This window comes from Trichogramma pretiosum, unplaced genomic scaffold (genome assembly GCF_000599845.2).
Source record: "Trichogramma pretiosum strain Unisexual culture from Peru unplaced genomic scaffold, Tpre_2.0 scaffold94, whole genome shotgun sequence".
Taxonomy (NCBI): Eukaryota; Metazoa; Arthropoda; class Insecta; order Hymenoptera; family Trichogrammatidae; genus Trichogramma; species Trichogramma pretiosum.
This window is the reverse complement of record NW_019641682.1, coordinates 107307-129442: the sequence shown is the minus strand read 5'-3', so window position 1 is coordinate 129442 and position 22136 is coordinate 107307. Positions and strand designations below refer to the sequence as shown.

The following is a 22136-nucleotide window of genomic DNA, read 5'->3' as shown; positions in this document are numbered from 1 at the left end:
CTTAATGCAAAAATTTCAAGTCATTAATGAATGGTTTCTCATTATTCAGAAATTAATATGACGCATCCGTACATCACCCTTTAAGTTTATAATTGCATTAACATTAATAAAGCTTAATTGACGTTTAATAGTATAAACAGACATTTTTCAATATTTATTTAATTCAAGTGTAGGGTAATTCAAATGGTTTTCATAACTGTAGTATCTTCTAAACTTTTTAAAGATATAAACTTTCATTTTTTACTATGCTGTATTAATTTTAATTTTTTTTCGTGATAAGACAGCGCGATAACAGTTGACTCGTTATAAAAAAAATTGAAATTAAAATTAATTTCTCTACCTTATCTTTCAAGATTTTGTTACAAAAATAAATTCTTTTTCTAAACAAATGAAATGATTCAAACTAAGGAAGGAAAGAAGATATGTTGAGAAGGGTTGGTAACCGCGTTGGTGGTTGTTCAACTTTACAATATGAGGAGATATATAATGGTATGTAAGAATGATAAATTTGCATGTAATATTATGACAACAGAAAAGAGTGTTTTTATTTAACTTCGAAAAATGGTTCAATAAACTTTCCAGAAATAGACATTACTTTTCGTAGAATACTGTGATTACAATTTTTCATTTATCACGTGAAATTTCATTACACCTTTTTTTGTGCATTTGAAAATAATAAATATTCACAACAAAATTAATAATGATAATATTATAAGTTAAGGTATCTATTTGGATTACCTATAGGCAGCCATTCAATTTTTTTCTTCAATTGAAGGCTCACTTTATTACGTGAATAAATATTTTGTACTATGAAAAAATCTAATTTTTTTTATTTATGAATTAAAATGGACTAATTAATCGCAAATGACTTATTGTTTATGAAACTTCTATTCGTAATATTTGGCAAACTGACTCTTCGAAAACGTTCAGATCAAAATTGTTTACTTAGTTGTTTCATTTATTCATAGATTATTTACATTTCGCATCAATGAAAATATATTACGTTCCAGCCAATAGTAAAACAAAACAATGGATTCACTTTATATCAATATGAGACTAGTTAATTTTTTACTCTCTTTCTTTCTCTCGCTCTCTCTCATTCTCTTAGTACTAAAAAAATTATCAGTAACACAATATAACTTTTTGGAGCTAACACTTAATGTAAAATAAAATTCTAATGGACTTAATAACAGCTTTAGATGAGCTATATTTTTAGAACGGTTGGTCTTACAACTGCTCGTACCAAAATCGATGCCTTTTTGACAGCGATCGATTTGTGTAACAAGATTTATTATAAAGTAACAATTATATCCTTACCTATAGAACTGTGAGTATGACTATTCCATATCATCTATTAATACCATTAACAATATCAACAGCAACAACATATCATTGATAATATTATTATAATAATTATAATTATCATGTTCTTAACGTTGAATGTAGTATTTTATATTACGTCTTTGTGATCCACAGTATTTACAAATACTTAAAAAGTACCAGGAAGAAGTCGAAGGAACAGTATGTAAGTATATTCGGTATTATAAAGATGGACTTGTACCTTTTTTTAAAATTATCTTATATAGATTTGTTTTTATGCGAACGTAAAAGAACTCGATAATACTCATTTATTTTTCTCCTGGTATGTAGATATAAAGTAAGTTATGCTTTCGTTATTCACATAACGGAAATAGATCCGATCAACGGACTTAAAAAGTTTTCAATTAAAAACTTATTACATAAAACATATATTTACAATTATTTCCTTTGCTCTGAGCAATCATTGAAAATGTTTCATATCAAAAATAAAAGTAAAAGTTTTCACTGGAAATTAATTGCTTTGTGCTATTTTTTAAATCATGAATTCGTATAAGCATCATTGAACTTCGATTTTACATATTTTTTATTCTTGGCTTTTATAATAAATTTCATACGTCGAGGGCTCACGTTCACCCTCAATTTTTTTCAAATGTACCCAAAGTGTATGTAAGCCCTCGAATAAACATACTTAATTCTATAAAAGGTATTACATGAATGTATGAAATTCGTAGTTTACTTTTGCGTTTTAATCAAAACTTATTTGCAGTTTTGATTGAGATAAACCTTTAGTAAATGGAAATCAAAAATGAAGTAAGCTTAAAAAATCTTTTTCTGTAACATGAAAAGCAGACTTAAATCAACGATCAAGCTTGATTATACACTCTACGAAGGAAAACTTTTACTGATCGCTACACAACGTTAAAATTACACTTATATTTCAAACACTTACGCTTAAATTTTCAGTGTCTCCGAAAATATCACATTTTTCAATTAAACAATAGAAATCGTACAAAGTAGGAAAAATAAAATTTTCAATCGTATGCATAAAATAACAAAAGCATAATATTTAAAAATCAATAATTGACGTACAGTATAAAAAAGAAATCTTAAAAAATTTAACGTATAATATATATATCTCGCAAAAAATTACACATAGTTGAGTACTATTTTTCTCAATAGAACAGAGTACAGTGATTTATTTTTTTTTTTTTTTAGTTTTAATACGTTCTTTAGGATAAAGTCGAAGGCTCCGATAAACTCAAATATCCTTTTCCTTGCACAATCTAAGCAATATTTGTAAGATAACCACATAGACATGAACGTGATAATCTCGGGTTTCGTATCGTAAAATTAAAATATGGACTGTATCGTCTTGACCGTTAACAGCACATAAATGATGTATCAACTACATACATTCTCATGTGCGGAGATTAAAATAAGTATGAAGATTCGGAAATTTTTGGTTTTATCGCTCATGGACTGACAAAAATTTTAAATTGAATTTTATAATTAAAAAACTCACGGAAAATTAATTCCGTTAGAATTTTGCCAAGCAACACGCTATTCTTTGCCTTTTTTAACTTAGATCAACAAACGTGCGTACTCTTTATTCGATAGTATTTGCTTTCTCGTTATTTGATGATCTATATTCTATAATCATTCTATTCATCTCATTAAAGCCCGAAAAAAATTGATTTCACATAACTGTATAAAATTTGAAACAGATTACGGTACTCTGATCGTGGGTAGCGCCTAAAATGCTAATCATAATCCTTGTACGTATCGTAAACCCCTATTATTTATTTTAGGGTAATTCTGAAAGTTTATAATAACTACTATTGTAAGCGGAAAATTTCAATCTTTGATAATACGTATTTTAGTTGATATTTTTTTTCGCCACCGTGGTCGTGTCGCGATACAGCCCATATACACATGTTTTTTCCGAAAAAAACACATTATTCACAACAGTAAAACACATATTTTTTTTCGTCACGCATCGTGTGGAGTATACGTCCAATTAAAAACTAATTTCGACATGTACATTACAACGTATGCTTAAAAACTAATATTGAGCTTTGATTTTGCGCACAACCAAACATATACTGGTACATATATTATTATATACTTAACTGTATAAGATTTGAACCCAGCAACGATCCTATAATTGCTTATGAGATCCATATTAAATATCACAATGCGGGATGCTTACAGAAAAAAAACCGCATCTTGTTCATCTCGGGCAGTTGCTTGTAACTTTTTTTTACACATGCTCAGTTTTTTTTTGTTTTGTTTTATTAAAACAATGAATGAGTCATTCGAGGAATTGCATCGTCATTCAACGTAAAATATATTATATTATATTTACGACAAATGTTGGGGGGCGATTTTCACGAAATCGAGTTAAAAGTTTCCTTGCATAATTTTTGACGACGAAATAGTGCAGTTTTTAGTTCATAATCTCGGGATTATCGTTGATAATTAATCCCGATGGTTATTATCCTTTTCTTAACATTTTGTCATTTTGTTGTCGTTATAATATTTATCATTATTATCATTATTATTACTATTATTTTGTTATTATTAATATTATCATATCATGAGATTTGTTGGATGAGGTGCACTTTGTTAAATGTATATCATGCGAAGTAGTGAAACTTATAATGCTATATGTGTATGAAAGAAAATGTTAAGACCGCTCGAAACACTTAGCGGGTATAACATTTTTGATTGTCTTTACGGAAAACTTGGTCTCGGTCGACCTTTTTAATAATAATGTTTTTCGATAGTAATTAATCAATTTTTTTAAAGATTCAAGCATCGAGGAAAAATTTTTGTGGGTGAATTAAAATCAAGAATAAAGACATTTTGGAAAGGCGAATATTTCCGATTGCTTATTTGAACTACGTACTTTCTCGAGAACTTTCCAAATACATATTTCGGAATGGGTACGGGTCAATAAAATAGGACGAATGTAGCTTTCATCGACGAAGCGTCATTTTGAATTATTTAAGGTTTTTTTTTGTTCTTTTGATTTCCGGAAAACTACTTTATCATAGTTTTCACATTCCTAGGCCTGTATATTTCACAATTGGACGGTCTGAATCCAATAAATTTTCATCGTCTCTCTCGTGCACAATGGATCAAAAGCTAATTCCTAATGTAGTTAGATAATGTATCTAGTAGTTAGTTTTCTGTGAACGAAGATCGCAACGGCTTATGCATGTATTTAACAATAAATTTATTACGGATAGAGTGTGTGTGTGATACATAGAGCCCAACGCGCAGCACGTGTGCGCACGCGATGAAATTTTTCGCTTGAAATCATATTATATGTATCCCGCAATGATTCAAAGTCAGAGTCAAAATTTTGCTCGATTGTTTCGTCAACGACGCTTCTTCTTTTTTTATCGTTGCACGCTTATCTCTCATGTTTGATCTATATCAGCCTACGATTTATATATTTGGCGCTTTAGAAAAAAGAAAAATTTGCCATACCACCCACTTATCAATTGTATTACTTAATACTGTCGATGACGCGTGCGCGTTCGTGTATATGTACGTGTACGTATGTGTGTGTGCGTGCAAGCGATTTTTTTTGTACGTATGCATGCAAGTGTGTATGAGAGCGTGAACCTGTTTACTTTGACAATTTACTTCTTTTTTTTTTTCTTATAATCGGAGAGTATTTTTTTGGCGACAAGTGGCCAACGCACCCAGAAACACACCACCGCGTTGAATCATGTTTCTCTCATCGACAAGGAAAAATTGGAATGTTACTTTTTTTTTGCTAATATTTTAAATAGAAATGCAGCTCCTCGTAATTTTCTCGGGGCCTGACTGTGGCGGCCTTACTCGGCGCCGATCTTTCTGGCGCCTGAGTCGAGTTGTGTGTGTGTGTGTCGACTCCGTGCGCGCAGCGGATTGTAACACAGGGGGGCAAGAGATTTGCTGTTGTTGCCGCGCGACGTTTAGCTCGTCGAAGGATGATGCCGTTTGTGCATTAAACATCATCCTTACGATCGCCGCGCAGCAGAGTAGTTGAAGACTTACTTATTCAAGAAGAATGAGTCATTTTTGTTATCGTTATTGCGGCAGGGCCCATGGTTAAGATGGGATCTCTTGTGCCTCGTTCGCGTTCAGCGGTGGTGCTTCTGGCGTCGAAAGCAGATGAACCATTGGCGAGCCCCGGACTCCTCCTGCTAGTAGGGCTTGTCCACTTGGTCGCTCGGCTGGTGCTGGTCCTCGGCGGACTCTCCCGCTCCTGCTTCGCCGCCTCCTCCTCCTCCTCCCTTGGTGGGCGACAGTTCGATCGAGCCGCTCTCGAATTTGCTGTAGCGGCTGGTGTACTCGGTCTGTAGAGCCGCGCGTACCTGCAAATATATAATAATATTAATTCCGTGCGAAAAATCACAGTCGCCATAAATAAAAATTCTCTCGGTTTAATTAAATAATTGGTAATTGTGCAGTGATGCAACAATAACTTTCTAAGAATAAAAAGATCTGTAATAAACAAGTCGAAGGTTGCGGCGCCTTATCGCGCCAGCAAATTTGTATGAAAAATCGGCGGGGTTCTCGCCTCCTCAGAGATTCGAATCAACAAAGTCGCGCGTTCGATCATATCGGAACGTAACGTAATTATAATATGACGTGACAGGCTATTGAACTCCGGTGTCACGTGTGCAACGGATACCTCCGCGTTACTCACGATTAATTTGCACTTTTGCGGTATGCTAATTAGATATCGAAGATTGCTACGGAATATTTTTGTAACAGGCCCTGTACTGACCTACATTTCTTCGTTCACAAGGTCAATTTCTCACTATTGATTATTGACTATTGACATTAACAGCCACCCATTAATCGTAAAATTACATAAATTATTCTTGTAAAAATGCATAGTAGATAAAGATGCAATTGCTACATCCGGTTTTACGATCGAGCCCATCACAAATATAATTATATCATATTAAAATCAATAATCAAGATAAAACTTATTACACTTATTCAATATTACATAATTAAATAGCTTCCGATTTTGATAATTGAGTCGCTGGGTCTTATACATCCAGATTCAACCGGTAATCAAAAATCTGTATATAAAAAGCCAACTGGCTTTTCAAATACCAATTAAAATCGCAGCGCTATTTAAAGATAACTCTCACGTGAATCAATTTCGGCTTGTTTACATTTATCAGTACTGTGAAGACCCGAGTGCAATGTCATACTAATGAATCATTACTTTTTTTCCTGGTAAGGTGCAAGATCAAACATAGATGAAAAGTATTAATAAAAGTTTTCCAACATTATGCTATTTTCGAATTTCGTATTTAAATTACCCATTTATGTATAAAATCGCGAGAGATAAGCCTCGCTGAACTAACTTTAAAATTAAGATCATTATCGGCTTGGCTTTGACATATTCGATGACCTACTAGATAGCACATTGCATAACTCACCTTAGCCTTTTCATCATCGAATCTCTGCCTCACTTCCTCGTGTTGTTTTTCTAATTCCATCCTCTTTCTATCATATATCTTGGTTAGCCTGGTGCATTCGTTGACTCCCTTTTCCACGGTCGATTTTGCTACTTCCCTTTTCATGCGATCGAGCTCGGCTTTGTCTTTGTGGATCTTCGCCAACTTCTTCACCTACTCGATAAATTTTAATTTTGCTATTAATATACCGTTTCGACGTTATTGATACAGTTGTTCGCGATATCAGCATTTTTAAGCATGACGCTAATTTTTTCTTTTACAGCAGATATTTGTCGAAGAGTACGTGTTACATATTCTAAGATATTATAGCGATAAACGAGCGTAATAAGTATTTACATTTCAGTAATACGTAGATATTTGGGCGGAAAAATTATGGCATCCAACATTTTCCTTCAAAACTCAAGTTAAATAGAAGACTATTGAAGATGTATACGAGCCACAGCATGACTCTTGAAATTGATTCTAGATCTGTAGAATTTGCATAAGCTCGAAGCTATTTTAATAAATTGAAGCTACGTATTTTTTTCCACCGATTTCGGCAAACAAAATTAAGACCGAGCAACTAGTAGAAAGAAAATTGGGTTATTTGTGGAAAAAAACAAGATGAATCCGCGCGTGGCGATCGTTCCTCAAAATTCTCTTTCGAACGCACCTCGTCGTGTCTCTTGGCCGCGAGCTTGCGCTTGACGTCGGCCGTCTCGCGCTCGTACAGCGTCTGGAGCGCCTTCAGCTGGCTGGACTGCGAGCTCTTCATGACCTTGTCGACGGTCGAGAACATGCTCTCGTGGTACTTCTCCTGGAGCTCGCGCTCCTGCAGCACGTGCTCCTTGCAGACGGCGAGGAGACGCTCGCTCTGACTTCGTGGCAGGGCTTTGGTGACCAGGGCAGCGGTTGCGTCGGTGGTGCCCTCGGTCTCGGGCGACTCGGCGGTCGTCTCCGGCAGGGATCCGATCGCGCTCAGTGCCACCTCGCTCGAGAAGCTGCTGAAATCAAAATTAATTGTCATATTGCGTTGCTAATTCCACGTGTGAGACGCGTAATTCTACGTCATCGATAGGCACCTATTTAGTCGTGGCATTAGTTAACAAACGAGATTATCGATACGAGACAATGCGGCAAATTTGAAAGAGATAATGGCGACCTAAAAAGTGATAAATCGGCCCGGCTACCGTATCTGCGTCGTTTCGTCCGTACCGGCATTTACTTTTTTTTAATTTATTGTATTGTATTCATGATCCGCCGTCAGTTCCGTTGTTTTTTTTTAATAACGTCAATCAATTATTATTTCTTTAGGCCATCTGCCATAAGATAAGCGGTGAATGAGTGAATCAACACCATTATAAATGTATGTGGAATCGTTTATAGATAAAAAATTGTGCGGAGGCACGAACGGCGTAGTAGCCGCTAATTGTGACGAGCATTGCGTCGAACAGCTAAATCAATATGTATGAGTTTCGTTTGTACGTCTTTACGTGACTATAAAGAGTGTTGATTTTTTTAAACTCGGTGATTAGAGATGCGTAGTTTTAAGTGATATCGACTAAAAATCTAGCCACGGACGGAGTTTACATGGCGATGGAGAAAAACAAGCCAAAAGATAGACAGTGCCAATAAAAACAAATAGAATATTAACTAAACGATTATTAAATCACACCCACGTAATTGAAATATTATTTCGAATAAAATTAGTATATAAGAAATGTTACTTACATGTTTTTGCTGGATAGTCGCTTGACTAATTTATTACCCATATTAAATTTGGACTTTTTATTGTCGCTATCGACCAATCCTTTCGAATTTTGTACTTTGACTTTTTCCTAAAACACGACAACAAATGTTTTCAAAGTGTCGATAACGAGAGTCGAACGATATTTCTATTAAAAATCGTATATATAATTGACATCATAATTTTCAAAATAAAACGATTAATTATACCACGATAATTTTATTATCGCACTATTGATTGTAAAGCAATCCAAGCGAATATAAAAGAAGCGATGTTGTCGCAATTAGGAAAAAAAATAATAAAAAACTAACTTACCTTCTCTTGCTTTTTCTTCAGCGATTCCAACTTCTTTTCCAGTTCCATCTTTTTCTCTTTAACTAGTTTGTTTTCCATTAACTTTTCCAAAGACTCGGCGACGATGTCTTCCGCAATCAGCGAAAACGAACCTATCGGAGAAAACAATTTCATGAAGCAATTTCAAAATAAACAAGTTTGCGTACTCGTTACGATGGAGATTATTGCACGAATACATTATTCAAAAATTAATATTCAATTCTGGTCACAAACTTAATTTTTTATTTTTATTAATGTAAAAGTAATTCAAATCTAATATTTTTAAAATTTTAACTCTAATAATATCTTTCTTTGTAGATATTTTTTCACTTAGCTTGAGTAAACTTTCAAGTTTATGTTTTTTTAGTCATTCTAAAATATTTAAAAAATAATTATCACTCTGACTAAACATGATCGTGAAAAACCTTCTTTCAAAAACTACAAAATGCACCGATAAAAGCACTCACTTGTACTGGCATTCAATGGGCTCTTGTTGGACGAGCCATCGACCACAGTGACAGCTAGCGCCGAAACTCCGTCCTCCAGTTCTTGAGAATCGGCCGAGTTGATCGCGCCGATCGATGGCCGGCCATGAGGGCTACCAATGCTGCTCGGCGCTAAGTTCGTCGGAAGTTCACCGATCGATCGGACTCTCTGCGTCGACTTGGCACTGCTGCTCGCAGCACCCGAGGTCGTGACCGAGGCCGCCGTAGCCGGTGCAGTGGTCGCTAAAGCTGACGTCTCCTCCTGCCAAAGGATAATAGAGGTTGATAGATTAGACTCTGCTTACAGCGATTCGCGCAAATAAAAGCCACTTGAGTGCGCCCGATTGTGTCGTTCTTTTCTATACTTAGATTCGAAAGAATGCCTTTGCATTCCTTTTCAAAGAACGTAAAATGCAAGTAACGTTTTACAACTATTGTATGTACTTTTGAATGACGTGCACTATTTAGAATACTATTTACATCGCATTTGTATAAAAAGTAGGTAACAATGACTATTTTTTTTTTTTTTTAATCAAAATATTTTCGTTATAGCTACTAATTAATCGGTGTAATGGATTTATTATACGAAAATAATTGTCTGTTTATATTTTGACTTTTTAATCTGATCTTCGATAACTTCCTCTTTTGGAAGCTTTTATTTCGCAAATAAATACACTATTTTGATACGAAAAAAGCTTGCATCATTGAAACGATTCACAGGTGGCTTAAGGGAAATAAATTGCGCATAGTAAATCTCACATTATAATTAAGCAAACTTGTAAGAAAATTTGACTAATTCGGCCGACGCGTAAAAAGTTGACCCACAAAAACAAACTTTCGTCTCGGTTTATTTTTGATATAAAGCAGGAAAAAAATAGTGTTATTATTTTTTTTTACATCGATAATACTTTCATACGTAAACAAAACACTACATTGATTCGACCACACGTATATTTAAAATACCAACGCGAAATCAACGCGTTTCGATCAAACAAAATTCCGTAGACGACGTATATGGGTCAAAATTATCAACGATAGACGTACACAAATTGATTTTCCGGTATTTTCGAGTATCGAATAGCTCTATAGAGGATAAAGCAGAAACACACCTCGACTTCTCCTGATTTCGGCTCCTCGAGATCGTCGGTGAGCACCGACAGTTGTTGGGTCCTTTTTTCAAGCTCGCTCTGATATTTGATGGGATTGGCCAGTGCCTCGGCGAAATCGCTCAAGCCGTGCGGCACGTAATCTTTGACGATGACATGTAAAAACAGACTGGCGAGAGGAAGCGACTGGCCGCATTCGGTGCGCAGTGCCACGTGACGGTAGCCCGGACACAGTCCGATGACTGGAAGAACGCGATGTCCGATCATTTTTCCGGATTCCTCGTACGCGGCTATGCGAATGGAGGCGAGTTCGGGAAGAACCACCTGAATTGAAAAAAAGAAAACTTATTAATAAAAATAAATGTTACGAATTGCAGAAATGACACAAAAACTGGCTTACTTTTTTGAAGATGAAAGGTTCCTCGTCGTAGACAGGATTGATGCCGTTGTTGGGGACGATCTTGGTTCTGAACTTTTTCCTCACGGTATCAGCGGGCAATCCATACATATCCACTTCCACATACGTCCCGACTCTTTTGTCCGTTAGAAATTGAGCCGATATGACGTGAATATGCACCATTCCCGCTATGATACCGTCGACCGTCGATTCGGCAAAGGGATCCAATCGTCGATCCTTGCGTCGCATGAATTCGGGTTTGAGCAGATAGCCGCAGCGCTTGTTGTACTCGAAAATGCCCAGGTTCAGTTGCATGGCCAGGTCTGCGCACGACAGGAATAGATGTTGTAGTATTTAATTGACTCGTCAAAGAGAATCGCTGAGCGCAGCGAATCGTACGAAGCGGAAAATCAAGGTGAAAAGAAAAATCATCGACGCCCTCGAAACTCGGCAGAGAGTATCGGAGTTTTGGAATTAGAGGCGCACAACAACGCAAATATGATAGACGTCAATTTGCGGGGGAGGCGAAAATAAATTAGAGAAAGCAACTTGCCCATAGTTTGATAGTTCAAAGCCACCAGCTGACAGCCCGCGTTCCAGAAAACTTGAGGCATGAAATTGCTGGAGTCGAAGCGCGTGCCCGACGGATAGACCCGCGACAGCTGATGCTTATTGTAATTGACAAATTCCAGCGGACGTTCCTTCAGCAGCGTGGTCGCCTGCTTCTCGTCGAACGACGACATCTCGTACAATCGGTTCTTTTCTAAAATAGACCAAGAACAAAAAAACATCGTTAGAATTATTATAGTAGAAAGCACTCAAAGAGAAGTGCTTTTGGCTTACTTTCTGCCACTTCGAAGCTGATGAAATGAACGGGTTGAACGTAATTGACAAGTGCGGAAATCTCGGCACCGGCCTCCGTCTCCTTAGCGTCGGCGGCCTTCTCGGACGTGACGGGGTCCACGTTGGACTCCTCCTCGCTGAGGCTGGATTCCTCGTCCTCGTCTGCAACATTGGAACAGATTGATTTCGAAAGAGCTCCTAACGAGCGATCGATATACAAACGAAAAAAAATTAATAAACAAATAAAAAAAAACGGATGAAAAAAAGCGTCGATAAAAGAATGTTCACCTTCTTCGTCTTGAGCGCTGTCCTTGCTGCTCTGTCGATTCTGAAGCATGGGCGGATGATTCACTCCGCCGTTACCGACCGACTGCTGCTGCGCAAGAACGACACCGCCGGTGTTACCGCCGTTGCTGCTGTTGTCCAAGCTGGCCGTCTCCCCCGCGGCAGCGACTTCGCTCTGGGGAATGATGTCGGGCGGCGGGCCGTTCTCGCCCTTGGCCGACTGATCCTCGCTACTGTTGTCCTCGCCGGCCTCGTTGCCCTCGTCGATGACCTCGGTCGACGGCTGCTGCTGGTGGGCCTTCTTCTGGTGCTTCTTGTGATGATGATGCTTCTTCTTGTTCTTTATGATGATCTTTCTGCGGAGCAGGGCGGGCGGCGGTAGCTCTTGGCCCGGCTCCAACTAGCGTTGACGACAAAGTTCATTGCAATTTTAATTTGCTCGTTTTCGCGCGTGGCGTTTGTTTATCGGTATGCGGCACGAGGGATTAATAAATATTTTTGTTCTCGTGCATGCACACACACATAGTCGTCGTACGTATACAATGCATAATATTATGCACACAATGACTCACCTTGTGAGATTCCAGAGGTGTCTCGAGCAGCATGTCGCCGAAGAACTCGCGACAGTACTGCGCGATCTTGGCCTGCTGTCTCGGATTACAGTGGTTTTCAAAGCTCAGTATGACCGGATACTCGGATGTCTTGAAGGCGCTCTCGGCTATCGCCTCGAGCACGTCTCGCGCCGAGATTTCAGGCACGAAAGTGTATCTATTATCATTATGTAACAACGAAAACAAGAAATTACAAACGCGTCGGTAATATGCAAAGAGAGAAAATTCTCAATGTAATCGTACCCGTGAACGATCACCGGCTCGGCGTCCTTCCCGTTCCAGAAGTCGAGCTCGACGCATCGACAACCGGCCAACAGACACTGCCGATAAATCTCGACCGAGCTCTTGCCGGTCAGCTGGTGGCCCGTCAGATAGGTATTGTGGCTGGAATTGATGAAGTAGTGCGCCAGCGGCTGATCCATGTCGTCCGACAGCTCGAACTTGGACACGGCCATGATCGGATTGTCCTCGCTCATTAAGTAGCGCAGAAATCCGTCCGAGCTCAGGTAGCCCTTTTGGGCGTTGGCCTTGCTCGGCTCGTACTGCGTGATGATCTCCATGGCGCGGGCCGTGTTTGCGTACGGATGGAGGATCTCGTTCAAACGCGGATCGCGCTGAGTCTGATTCAGAAACTCGACGAGCTGCGCGGCCGACATCAGCTTCTTCTTGGAGTTGCCCACCAGCTGGTCGAAGATCTTCTCGACGTCGCTGCGCTGCGTGAGGGCCTTGTAAAACGTGAAAAAGTCCTCGAACTGAAACTTCTGTATGGGTATGGAGTCGTTCTTGCCGACCGAGTGGCCGGTGCTCTCAAGGGCCTTCTCGACGCGCTTGCGGTCGTCCTTGTGCTGCGTAAACATCTTGATTACGCTGCAAAAACGCAATTTTTGCGATGATTTTTTTTTTTTTTTAATGATAATTCAAAAAAATAAAACGACGTCACTCACTTCTTTACGGGTACGTTGCCGTTCTTGTCCGTGATGAGGGTGAGCCTGGTGTGGGCCTTCTGCAGGAACATCGTCGTGCTGGTGTTGAGCTGCGTGAGATTGTAAGCCAGATGCAGAATCTGGTCGGTCCAGTGTCGGGCTATGTCGGCCCGAGTCGTGCAGAAATTGATGAACGTCACATTGACGAAGTCCGAGCCGTAGCAGATCGTCATGGTCTTGTCCTCGAGCGAGTCCTGCGAGCCCATCGTGACTTGATTCTTCAATCTCACGTCCTGCAAATTGTGTATTGTAGGTTTTTTCCGTTCGTTGTACGACATGGATTGACAAAACGTATAAGCGTAATACAGCGAAAAAATTAAATGGCGATCGAAAGTATTAATGATTTTCAACATTTATAAGAAGCTTTGGTTGATCATGCGATTTGTAAAAAAGATGAATTTATTTTTTGAATATTTTATAAAACTCGACCGTCTCGAAAATTTTTATCAATAAAATTTACTATTCAACATGAATTCAACGTTATGCATGAAGCGTTAAATAACTTACCACAATTATTACATACATAATTAATATTGTTAAATATTATATCATAGTATGACCGTTGGCCTTTTAACTTTAGAGAAATAGTCATGCATGTTATATACTATTAAAAAGGGCAGACTGTCCTCTATTTATAAATTTATCAATAAATACTGCTACAGCTGCATTATGAATCTAGCACATTCATGAAGATATATACAATGTGTAGATCACAATAGAATGAAAGATGAGTAGCAAAACAATGAAAAGAGTTATATATGTATACCACCACCGCCACCACCACCACTAGGCTTGCCCCTCGACAATGAGATAAGCAAATATCATATATAAAAGCAAAGTAAAACATAAAGCTATTCAATTACTATATCATTCACCTTAGGAGTTCTAGCATATTTTCCAGTTCGTGCATCACGAATCATTGCAATATCAAGTATTTCTGTTTCATTACTCTGAGGTATCCAATACAGATAGAAACCATTTTTGTCGACGAACAAAGTGCATGGTTGGATTTGTGGAGTTGCATCCTACGTATTAAGCATAACAATAAAACAATGTGCTCACCTTGAATAATTTTTTTTTAAAAACATTTTCAATACTACGTAATACGTCAATTTTCTCATTTACACACACACTCTGTAGTTATTTTCTAAATTGTTGTTTTTGCCTCGATTGGTACTATTGCATTATTCTACCAGCTATGTCCAAATATTTGCACTCAGTTTATATACAGTGCAACAGATGCAAATATTTTACATTAGTTTTGTATTAAAAAGTTATGCTCAAGAATGTGTAGTGTTTCAAAACTCAACTAAAGTACTTTCTAGTCACTCTTGGTTCTAAATAAAATATTGACTTTGTAAATAGATCTTGATTAATATTTTCATATTAACACTTCAATCCCTATGTAGAATGTGTGCTTGCTAGTTTTAAATTTTTCAGTTGTTAAAAGAGTTACCTACCTCGTCCCACTTGACAAATTTCTCACCGGTCTGCAGCATTTCGGATACCTCAATGGGCTTTGTCTGCACTGCATTTTCAGCTGACTTTGTGCTCGCCATTGTTATGATTTATTCTTGTTTTTTATTGGGGTGTAAAATTGCAGAGTAAAAATTCACGACTGTTGGTGCAGATTTATGTGACAACTGTTGGTAGTTGATTCAGCCTGGACTTAACTCAACATGGTGCGTTATGACGTTCCTCTATTGCCATTGAATGGGTATCATTCTCTTCCAAATTTTTGAGTCATCAACAAGGAATGACTGTCAAAAGAAAAGGATATAATTAATAAATTATTTTTTACTAAAATAAATTAAAGATTTTAAACAATTTAAATTTTTAAAAATGAAGCAAAAAGAAAGAAAGAAAAAAAAATAATTAGCAGGTGTAACGAAAAAAAAAAAAAGAACGTTAATCACTAAACGACCGCAACCAATCACGCGTAGCAGTCGTTTATTGACACAGTTCTAGGCACCGAGTACGCGCGGGTACTATATAGCGTACGGAGAGGCGCGAAGAGGAATAAAGACAATAAAAAGGTCACCCTATAAATACCAATCAGCGAACTGTAGCAGAAACCCTTGAGTATTATATAGCGAGAGAGAGAGAGAGATGTTGCGGGTATTACACGCGATGGATAGAGCCTATACTACTCTACATAAAAGCAAAACATTTAACACAGTGTGCCGCGAAGCACGGACCGTTGAATAGGCCAATATAAAGTATCGCTATGGACTGCTATATGGAGATATAGAGAATATCACCTCGGACGAACGATCTCTCGCGCGCACGCGAGCCGTAAAAAAAAGAGAGGAGAGTAGAGCGCGGATAAAAAGAAAGGAAAAGTGGAGATATGTCAATGATACACATTTCAAATCTCAGCGAGCTCGGCATAAATTAGCCTCTCCCGCGAATGACTTAATATCATTTCATGCCTATTAAGAGAATGAGAGAGAGAGAGAGAGAGAGCAAAAGAAATACAGAGAAAGTTTGAACATCAGATGTTCTCTCTTCTACCTAGAGCTTAATTCTCACCCAGAAAGTACACATAATCACAAATATGGAGATTACACTAGTACACTTGCTGCTGCTGCTTGCTAGCAGACTGCTGCTGCCTGCCGAGCTTACGCGCAGGTGATGGTACTGTATACACACGTTTGATAGGTAGGTAACACTTGATATCAATCTCAAGTTTAATAGGGGCTCTTTGCCCGTGCCAATCCCCGTGTGTAATACCCGCAGTGTTTATTATCGGCCGCCTAATCTGGCGCGCGCGGCGCAGGGACGAGCCCTGTTACGCTGAGGATTCGCTGCGTCGTTCGGCAGTAAGCGCAAAATTTATAAACTATACAGCATCGAGAGAGCGAGCGAGCGAAAGAGCGAACGCAGCAAGGTGTATACACAGCATGACATGCTATACATGTGTGTGTATGTACAGCAGCAGCAACTCATATAATGCCCGCGAGCTCCTCCCAGTTTCAGAGGACGCTTTTTCTCTCTCTCGCTCTATCTACGTGAGAGAGTAGAGCGAGCATATAATCGAGCGCTAAAAGATGCGCGCCAATGTGTGTGTGTGTACGTATCCCAGGACGTGGAAAGAAAATAATATTATGTATAAGATACGATGATGGAGAGAGAGAGAGAACAGGTGTGACAGGTGTGTGTATGCTTGAAAATCGCTCTCGCTCGTTTCTCGATATCGATATAATTTTTTTGTTGCTTTTACGAGGCACAGAGAGAGTTAAGTCGAGTGTTTTGTTTTGGCACGACGATGATAGCTTATTAAGAGCTTTTAATTGCGTGCCTCTCTCTGTGGCTTAGGCCTCAGAAAAAGATTTACGATTCTTCTTCTCCTTCTCAGTCGAGAGTCTACTCTCTGACACTGACAAGTGACAAAGCGATATTATTGTATCTCTCTACTCTTAACTCTATAGACGTGCGCGCGGGGATTCGCGCGCGTCGTCCGCTATACATAAGATGTATGTGCGTGACTTCTGTGCGTAAATATATATAAAAACTTAACACACACGAGAAAACAAACGACGACTAGTGAGTGAGAGAGACAGGCGAGAACGATTGACAGTTAGAGTAAGCTCCGAAGCAAATTTAGATTCATGATTCACGAAATCAAAGGATAGGTGGGCGGAATAGAGAAAAAACGTGAAAAGGGATGAAAGAAAAAGCGAAAAATCGAGGATAAGAAAAAATAAGGAGCATACATGCAAACACTCGTGTATAACGACGATATCTCTTATTGTCACACGCACTCTTATTATTTCTTCTCTCTTCTTCTGTTGTTTGCGGCAAAACATCTACACCTTTGTAATCGTCGATTGAACTGTGTTGCTGCTACAGCTGCTGCTGCCTGCCTGATGATGATGATGATGATGCACTGATTGACTAGCTGTGACACACACTTTAAACGCACGCACGCACGTCGACTGCGAACAACGACGACGCGGTGTTATAAATTACATACGCACGTAAGCGCGCGCCGTACGTCGTCCGGCCTAAAGGACGTTGCAAAACATCTCTGCTTCTCTCTCTCTCTCTTTCGTCGTACGGGCCGCGTACGTCAATTTGTGCGCCTATATAATGACTATTATAATAAATAAATGAGGTTGCGCGCTCGTGGATTTTTTTCTTGTGCGTTGAGAGAGAGAGAGAACTCCTTCTTTTCTATCTGTATACCGCGGCCGTTTGTCTAGTTAGTGTAACAGGCAGCTCATTATTATATTGTGATATATAATAAGATATTTTGTATTGTAACGTCTCCGCACGGCTCGACGGACTACACTACACTACTCTACTATAGTGCTACTGCTCTGCTGCTGCTGTCGATCCGCTGCTTGGCGTCTTCTGCTCGGCATGGGCCGCGGCGACGACGACGACGACGACGAGCAGTAGCTGCTGATGTAGCTGCTACTACCGACCGCTGCTGACATATCTTGTGCAGTTTCCGTACTATAATATTATTACAATATATGCTATATGTTACGACGATCCACACGCACAGCCGCCTGTTGTTTTGTTAGTTATATACTAAGTTTGTGCACACGCATGCAACTGCACTCAGCACTCTCCGCAAACGCGTGTCTACTGCTAGAGTATCTCTAGTGCTACTGGCTGCACTGCACACATAGGCTTGCAGCTGTGCACACAGCAGCCTGCGATACGTCTCTCCCACCGTATACTGCACTCGGTGCTCCGAACGAAGACAAGGCAGCAGCACACAACGCACGAGTCAACGAATCGTTTGCATGTACGAGCTACGCGACATCGTATCGTTGCGCTTGCAAAGCTCTGATTAGAGTAGTGGTGGACTCGAGGCGAGCGCACTACTGCCTCGGCAGCTTTTGTGTACTACTACAATCAGCTTTCCATATGTACAGTGCACTCAGATATGGAACTTGTGTGCGCTTATTACTTGGCTAGCTCCGGAGAGCGAATTGGCGCCTGCGCCGCTCGACGATTCGAATTTCGACGCGACCAACTACATACGTACGACTGTGCTGTGCCTCGATATCTCTAGATTCCAGGTGCCTAGTGCCTATACTAGCATTACCCGCTCGCGCGGCTCGCCCCCGCCTGCGCGCGTGTAATTTGTTTGTCAACCTGCCGCTGCCCCTCCGTGTTATATGGTAGGATATCTATATATAGCACGAATTCTGCGGACGGTGGATGGACTGTCGGTGAACTCTAATGTAAAAGTGTGGAAAAATATGAGGCGCGCTTGCGCTCACCCTTTGGCCTTTACGAGTTTATTATATGCCTACTACTACACACTATGCCAAAAACGCCCCAAGCCTCTGTAATAGCCAATATGATATATATGTGCAATATTTGCCAGAGGGTCTACATGATAAACTGCTCGTACGCATGCTATATGCTTGTGACATTGCGTTGTAAATATAAGTTCGTGAGATAATTACAATAGATTCGATAATATGAGTTTAATCAACCGTGAGAGATGATGGTTGTAAAACGATTGGATGTCTAATTTAATTAAAAACATCGATATGTGACACGCGTTGTTTTTTTTTTATTTCGCTGCCTGATTTCGATGAGAGCTGAGTAATTATATCTTTAGGGAGTTAATGAAGTATGTAATTGGTATAATTAACTTCTAGAACAATTTTATGGATCATAAAAATTATTCAAAATTATAAAACACGTGTAAAATCGAGTATTTCGCTACCGTCTGTAACTGTTTTCAAGCACATTCTGTTATTTAAAATTTGTTCATTAATTCTTACATTTGAAATTTTCAAAAACGCGAATTAATTTGGATAAAGTTCCCAAAAATAAAATTTCGACAACAAATCGAAGTTTCGGGGGGAGAGAGAGTGGGGAGCTCTAGGGCAAAGCTTATTGTTCGTCATAATCATAGTCACTTTTGGAAAAATAAAATATTCATACAGCATTTGAGCCGAAAACTTAGACAATAGGAGCAGATTCTTGTTCTCTATCGCTAACAAGGGCCGAACAATCTAGGCAATAGTAATTTGTTTCAAAAATCCATTGATACTCTCACAATGGAAATTCTAGATGGAAAAACACACGGAAAAAAATTGGGGAAAATACAACTCCGCTAATCATTCATCATCAAGGGTTTGAACAGCAAAGAGAACAAGATATACGCACTGTAACACGAGACGAAGAAAAGTGAGCAAGGGATCAACAGCGACAATTATGTATGAGAGCGAACGTGACGCGACACACGGAGATTGCAGAGCACGAAAAAAAAAAGTGGTTGAAAACAATCGGAGGAAGATTATAAATGACACATGAAAAGCGAATAAAATATCACTTGGAGCACAGCTCGAGTTTGCAGTTGCTCGGTGCTCACGGTATATGTTATAGTACTGTGCAAGTGTACTTCTTTTTCATAAAAAATTAATACGCGCGCCGCGTGTATAGCAGAGCACAAAAGAAGCGACTCTTTAGATATTCTTTCTACGTGTACTCTTTACACAAGTGTATCTATTTCTAGGCACTGGCAAATAGAAAATATGCCATTATAAATTCCACCCCATTCAACGAGCATATATAACTATTGAGATAGAGTTTTTTAAATTTTAAGCTCTTTCAAATCATAAATATAATATTGAAAATGATTTTCGGTAGCAAAAGTCAATTTTCGAACTTTTTCCAATTCTCATGTAAAAATATTTTATTTCAGCTACTTAGTCATGAATTTTTATGGACAGATGAAGAAAGCTCATACCTAAATTCGTGTTACAATTTCACATTTTCATAATATAAATGTAAATAACTAATATCGTACATAATATCGCATGAGCAAATTTTTTACAAATGAAAAAATGGCCTGCCTTAACCTGAACTTATTTCAAAACTAGGTTACAATTAAAAAGCTATGAATGCCCTAGAGCAGAAGAACTGAATAAAAAATGATTTACCAACAAAGAAAGGAGAAGACAATAGCGAAGAACAATATATGTCAGTTTAGTTAACGTACTGAAAGCTCTAGTCAATTTTTAAAATTTGTCTTGAAAAGTGCAGAAATAATGCTACTTTCACTTTGACCCTCAGATTTCTGTTTTTTTTTAATTTAATCATTTTTTGTATTTGAAATGAAACTAATGATTCTCTAATGAAATTATTAGTACAATATATATTTTTTGACATTTATTCAGACTAGATGGAAATACTACTTCATTAATTATTCAGCCTTTAATAGTATGAGATGATAATATTAAATAAACATCTTTAATGTATATTTTCAAAAATGACAAAGTAATTAATGGATTTCCTATCTATGCTTTTTCTACAACTTACTATTCTTATTTTGTACTATAAACTGTTGCTATACAAAATAATGGTAATCAATGAATATATCATGATGCATTTATACCATTAAGCTTATGACTGAACATCTTCGAGTGACACTTAAAACTCCACGTTATCATCTTCAGCTCTGTTGATTGGATCGCCTTTCAACAATGACACTATCAAACTGGAAATAGTAATTTTAGTTAAAGTATTTGAATTAATTTAGTTACATTAATCATTGACATTAACTTACCAATATAAGTAAATGAAGAAGAACAATAAATAATATCCTAGATAAATCATGCAGTCTCGCATGTGTCTTTTCAACTGTCCTCTATTATGTATTTCAGTTGGATCGTATACGCCCATATTACCCTTTGGTGTAGAGTATATTTCATATATTAGCCATGCTGACATAGGTATATTAGCCAGGGTCAACAGCCACTGACCATGCAACAGCAGAAGCACCAATAACAAAGTGTGCGATATAACTTTTGGATAAACCCACTGGAAAATATAAACGAATGAAATAAGTATGAGCAAATTATCAATGAGAATTAAACTTTTTACCGTATTCAATCTTGAACAACATTGTTGAGCGTTCAAATAATCACATTCAAGATCTGATAGTGTTATAACCTGTATTTAATATAAGAGTTAAGAAAATTATGAGACAAAAAAAGTAGTTTCCTATTTCATTTTTGTTTCTATAAAAAGTATAAATGTATGGTTGTGAAAGGCAGCTACACAACCTATAATTATAACTTTTTTTATTATATATTGTCATATTAAATCAAAGTTTCATCATTAGTGAATATAATTTTGAGTTATAGCTTGTATAAAAAAATTTTTAAAAAAACTTTTGAACCTAAAAAATATCGTTTACTCTAATTCATAAGTGACAATTATTGAAAAGGATACAAAATAGACGAGCACAAAGAGCAATAAGCCGGTGTCCAATATTGCCAAGGCAAAGATCAGCGGTTCCGGTATCCAGTCGAGCATTTTGGCGTTTTTTTCATACACACGCTCCGATGCACAATCGTCTATTATCACGAAGTCGTCGACATCACTGCACACTTATAGGAATTAACAGGCTCAAAAACGGGGCACTAAAATTTGTACAAAGTAAGTATTGCAACGAGAAATAGCGATGCGTGATATATATCACCTCGCGGCGGAGGCTATTAGTCAGCGAGGTGCAATCGCTGCGAGCAGAACTGCTATCTTTATTTTAGTTCGATGGTCTAGTGACAAAAGTG

General features: G+C 38.2%; 1 protein-coding gene across 9 annotated transcripts; it reads right to left on the bottom strand.

Annotated features, from left to right (window-relative positions):
* Positions 1–515: 515 nt before the first annotated feature.
* On the bottom strand, positions 516–22095 carry LOC106654319 (protein cornichon homolog 4). 9 transcript variants are annotated; one of them, XM_014374118.2, is made up of 17 exons: positions 17301–18417; positions 15045–15344; positions 14460–14609; positions 13546–13817; positions 12845–13468; positions 12563–12758; positions 11994–12390; positions 11706–11903; positions 11416–11625; positions 10866–11185; positions 10469–10789; positions 9342–9621; positions 8857–8987; positions 8526–8632; positions 7468–7798; positions 6777–6968; positions 516–5690 (listed from the first exon to the last, which is right to left on the bottom strand). In XM_014374118.2, the coding sequence occupies exons 2-17, from the start codon at positions 15141–15143 to the stop codon at positions 5520–5522; spliced, it is 3999 nt and encodes a 1332-aa protein (XP_014229604.1). In that variant the 5' UTR covers positions 15144–15344; positions 17301–18417; the 3' UTR covers positions 516–5519. The 9 variants fall into 9 exon arrangements, with proteins under 9 accessions (XP_014229604.1, XP_014229610.1, XP_014229606.1 ...); XM_014374124.2 differs by having other exon boundaries at positions 11706–11867; XM_014374120.2 differs by having other exon boundaries at positions 17349–18417.
* Positions 22096–22136: the final 41 nt, after the last annotated feature.

Excerpts from the sequence above, each read along its gene's own strand:
- LOC106654319 (XM_014374118.2), bottom strand. The coding sequence starts at position 15,143 with ATGGCGAGCACAAAGTCAGCTGAAAATGCAGTGCAGACAAAGCCCATT. Across the intron at positions 14,610-15,044 it reads AATTTGTCAAGTGGGACGAG|GATGCAACTCCACAAATCCA; the intron begins GTAGGTAACTCT and ends CTTAATACGTAG. Across the intron at positions 9,622-10,468 it reads CGAAATCAGGAGAAGTCGAG|GAGGAGACGTCAGCTTTAGC; the intron begins GTGTGTTTCTGC and ends ATCCTTTGGCAG.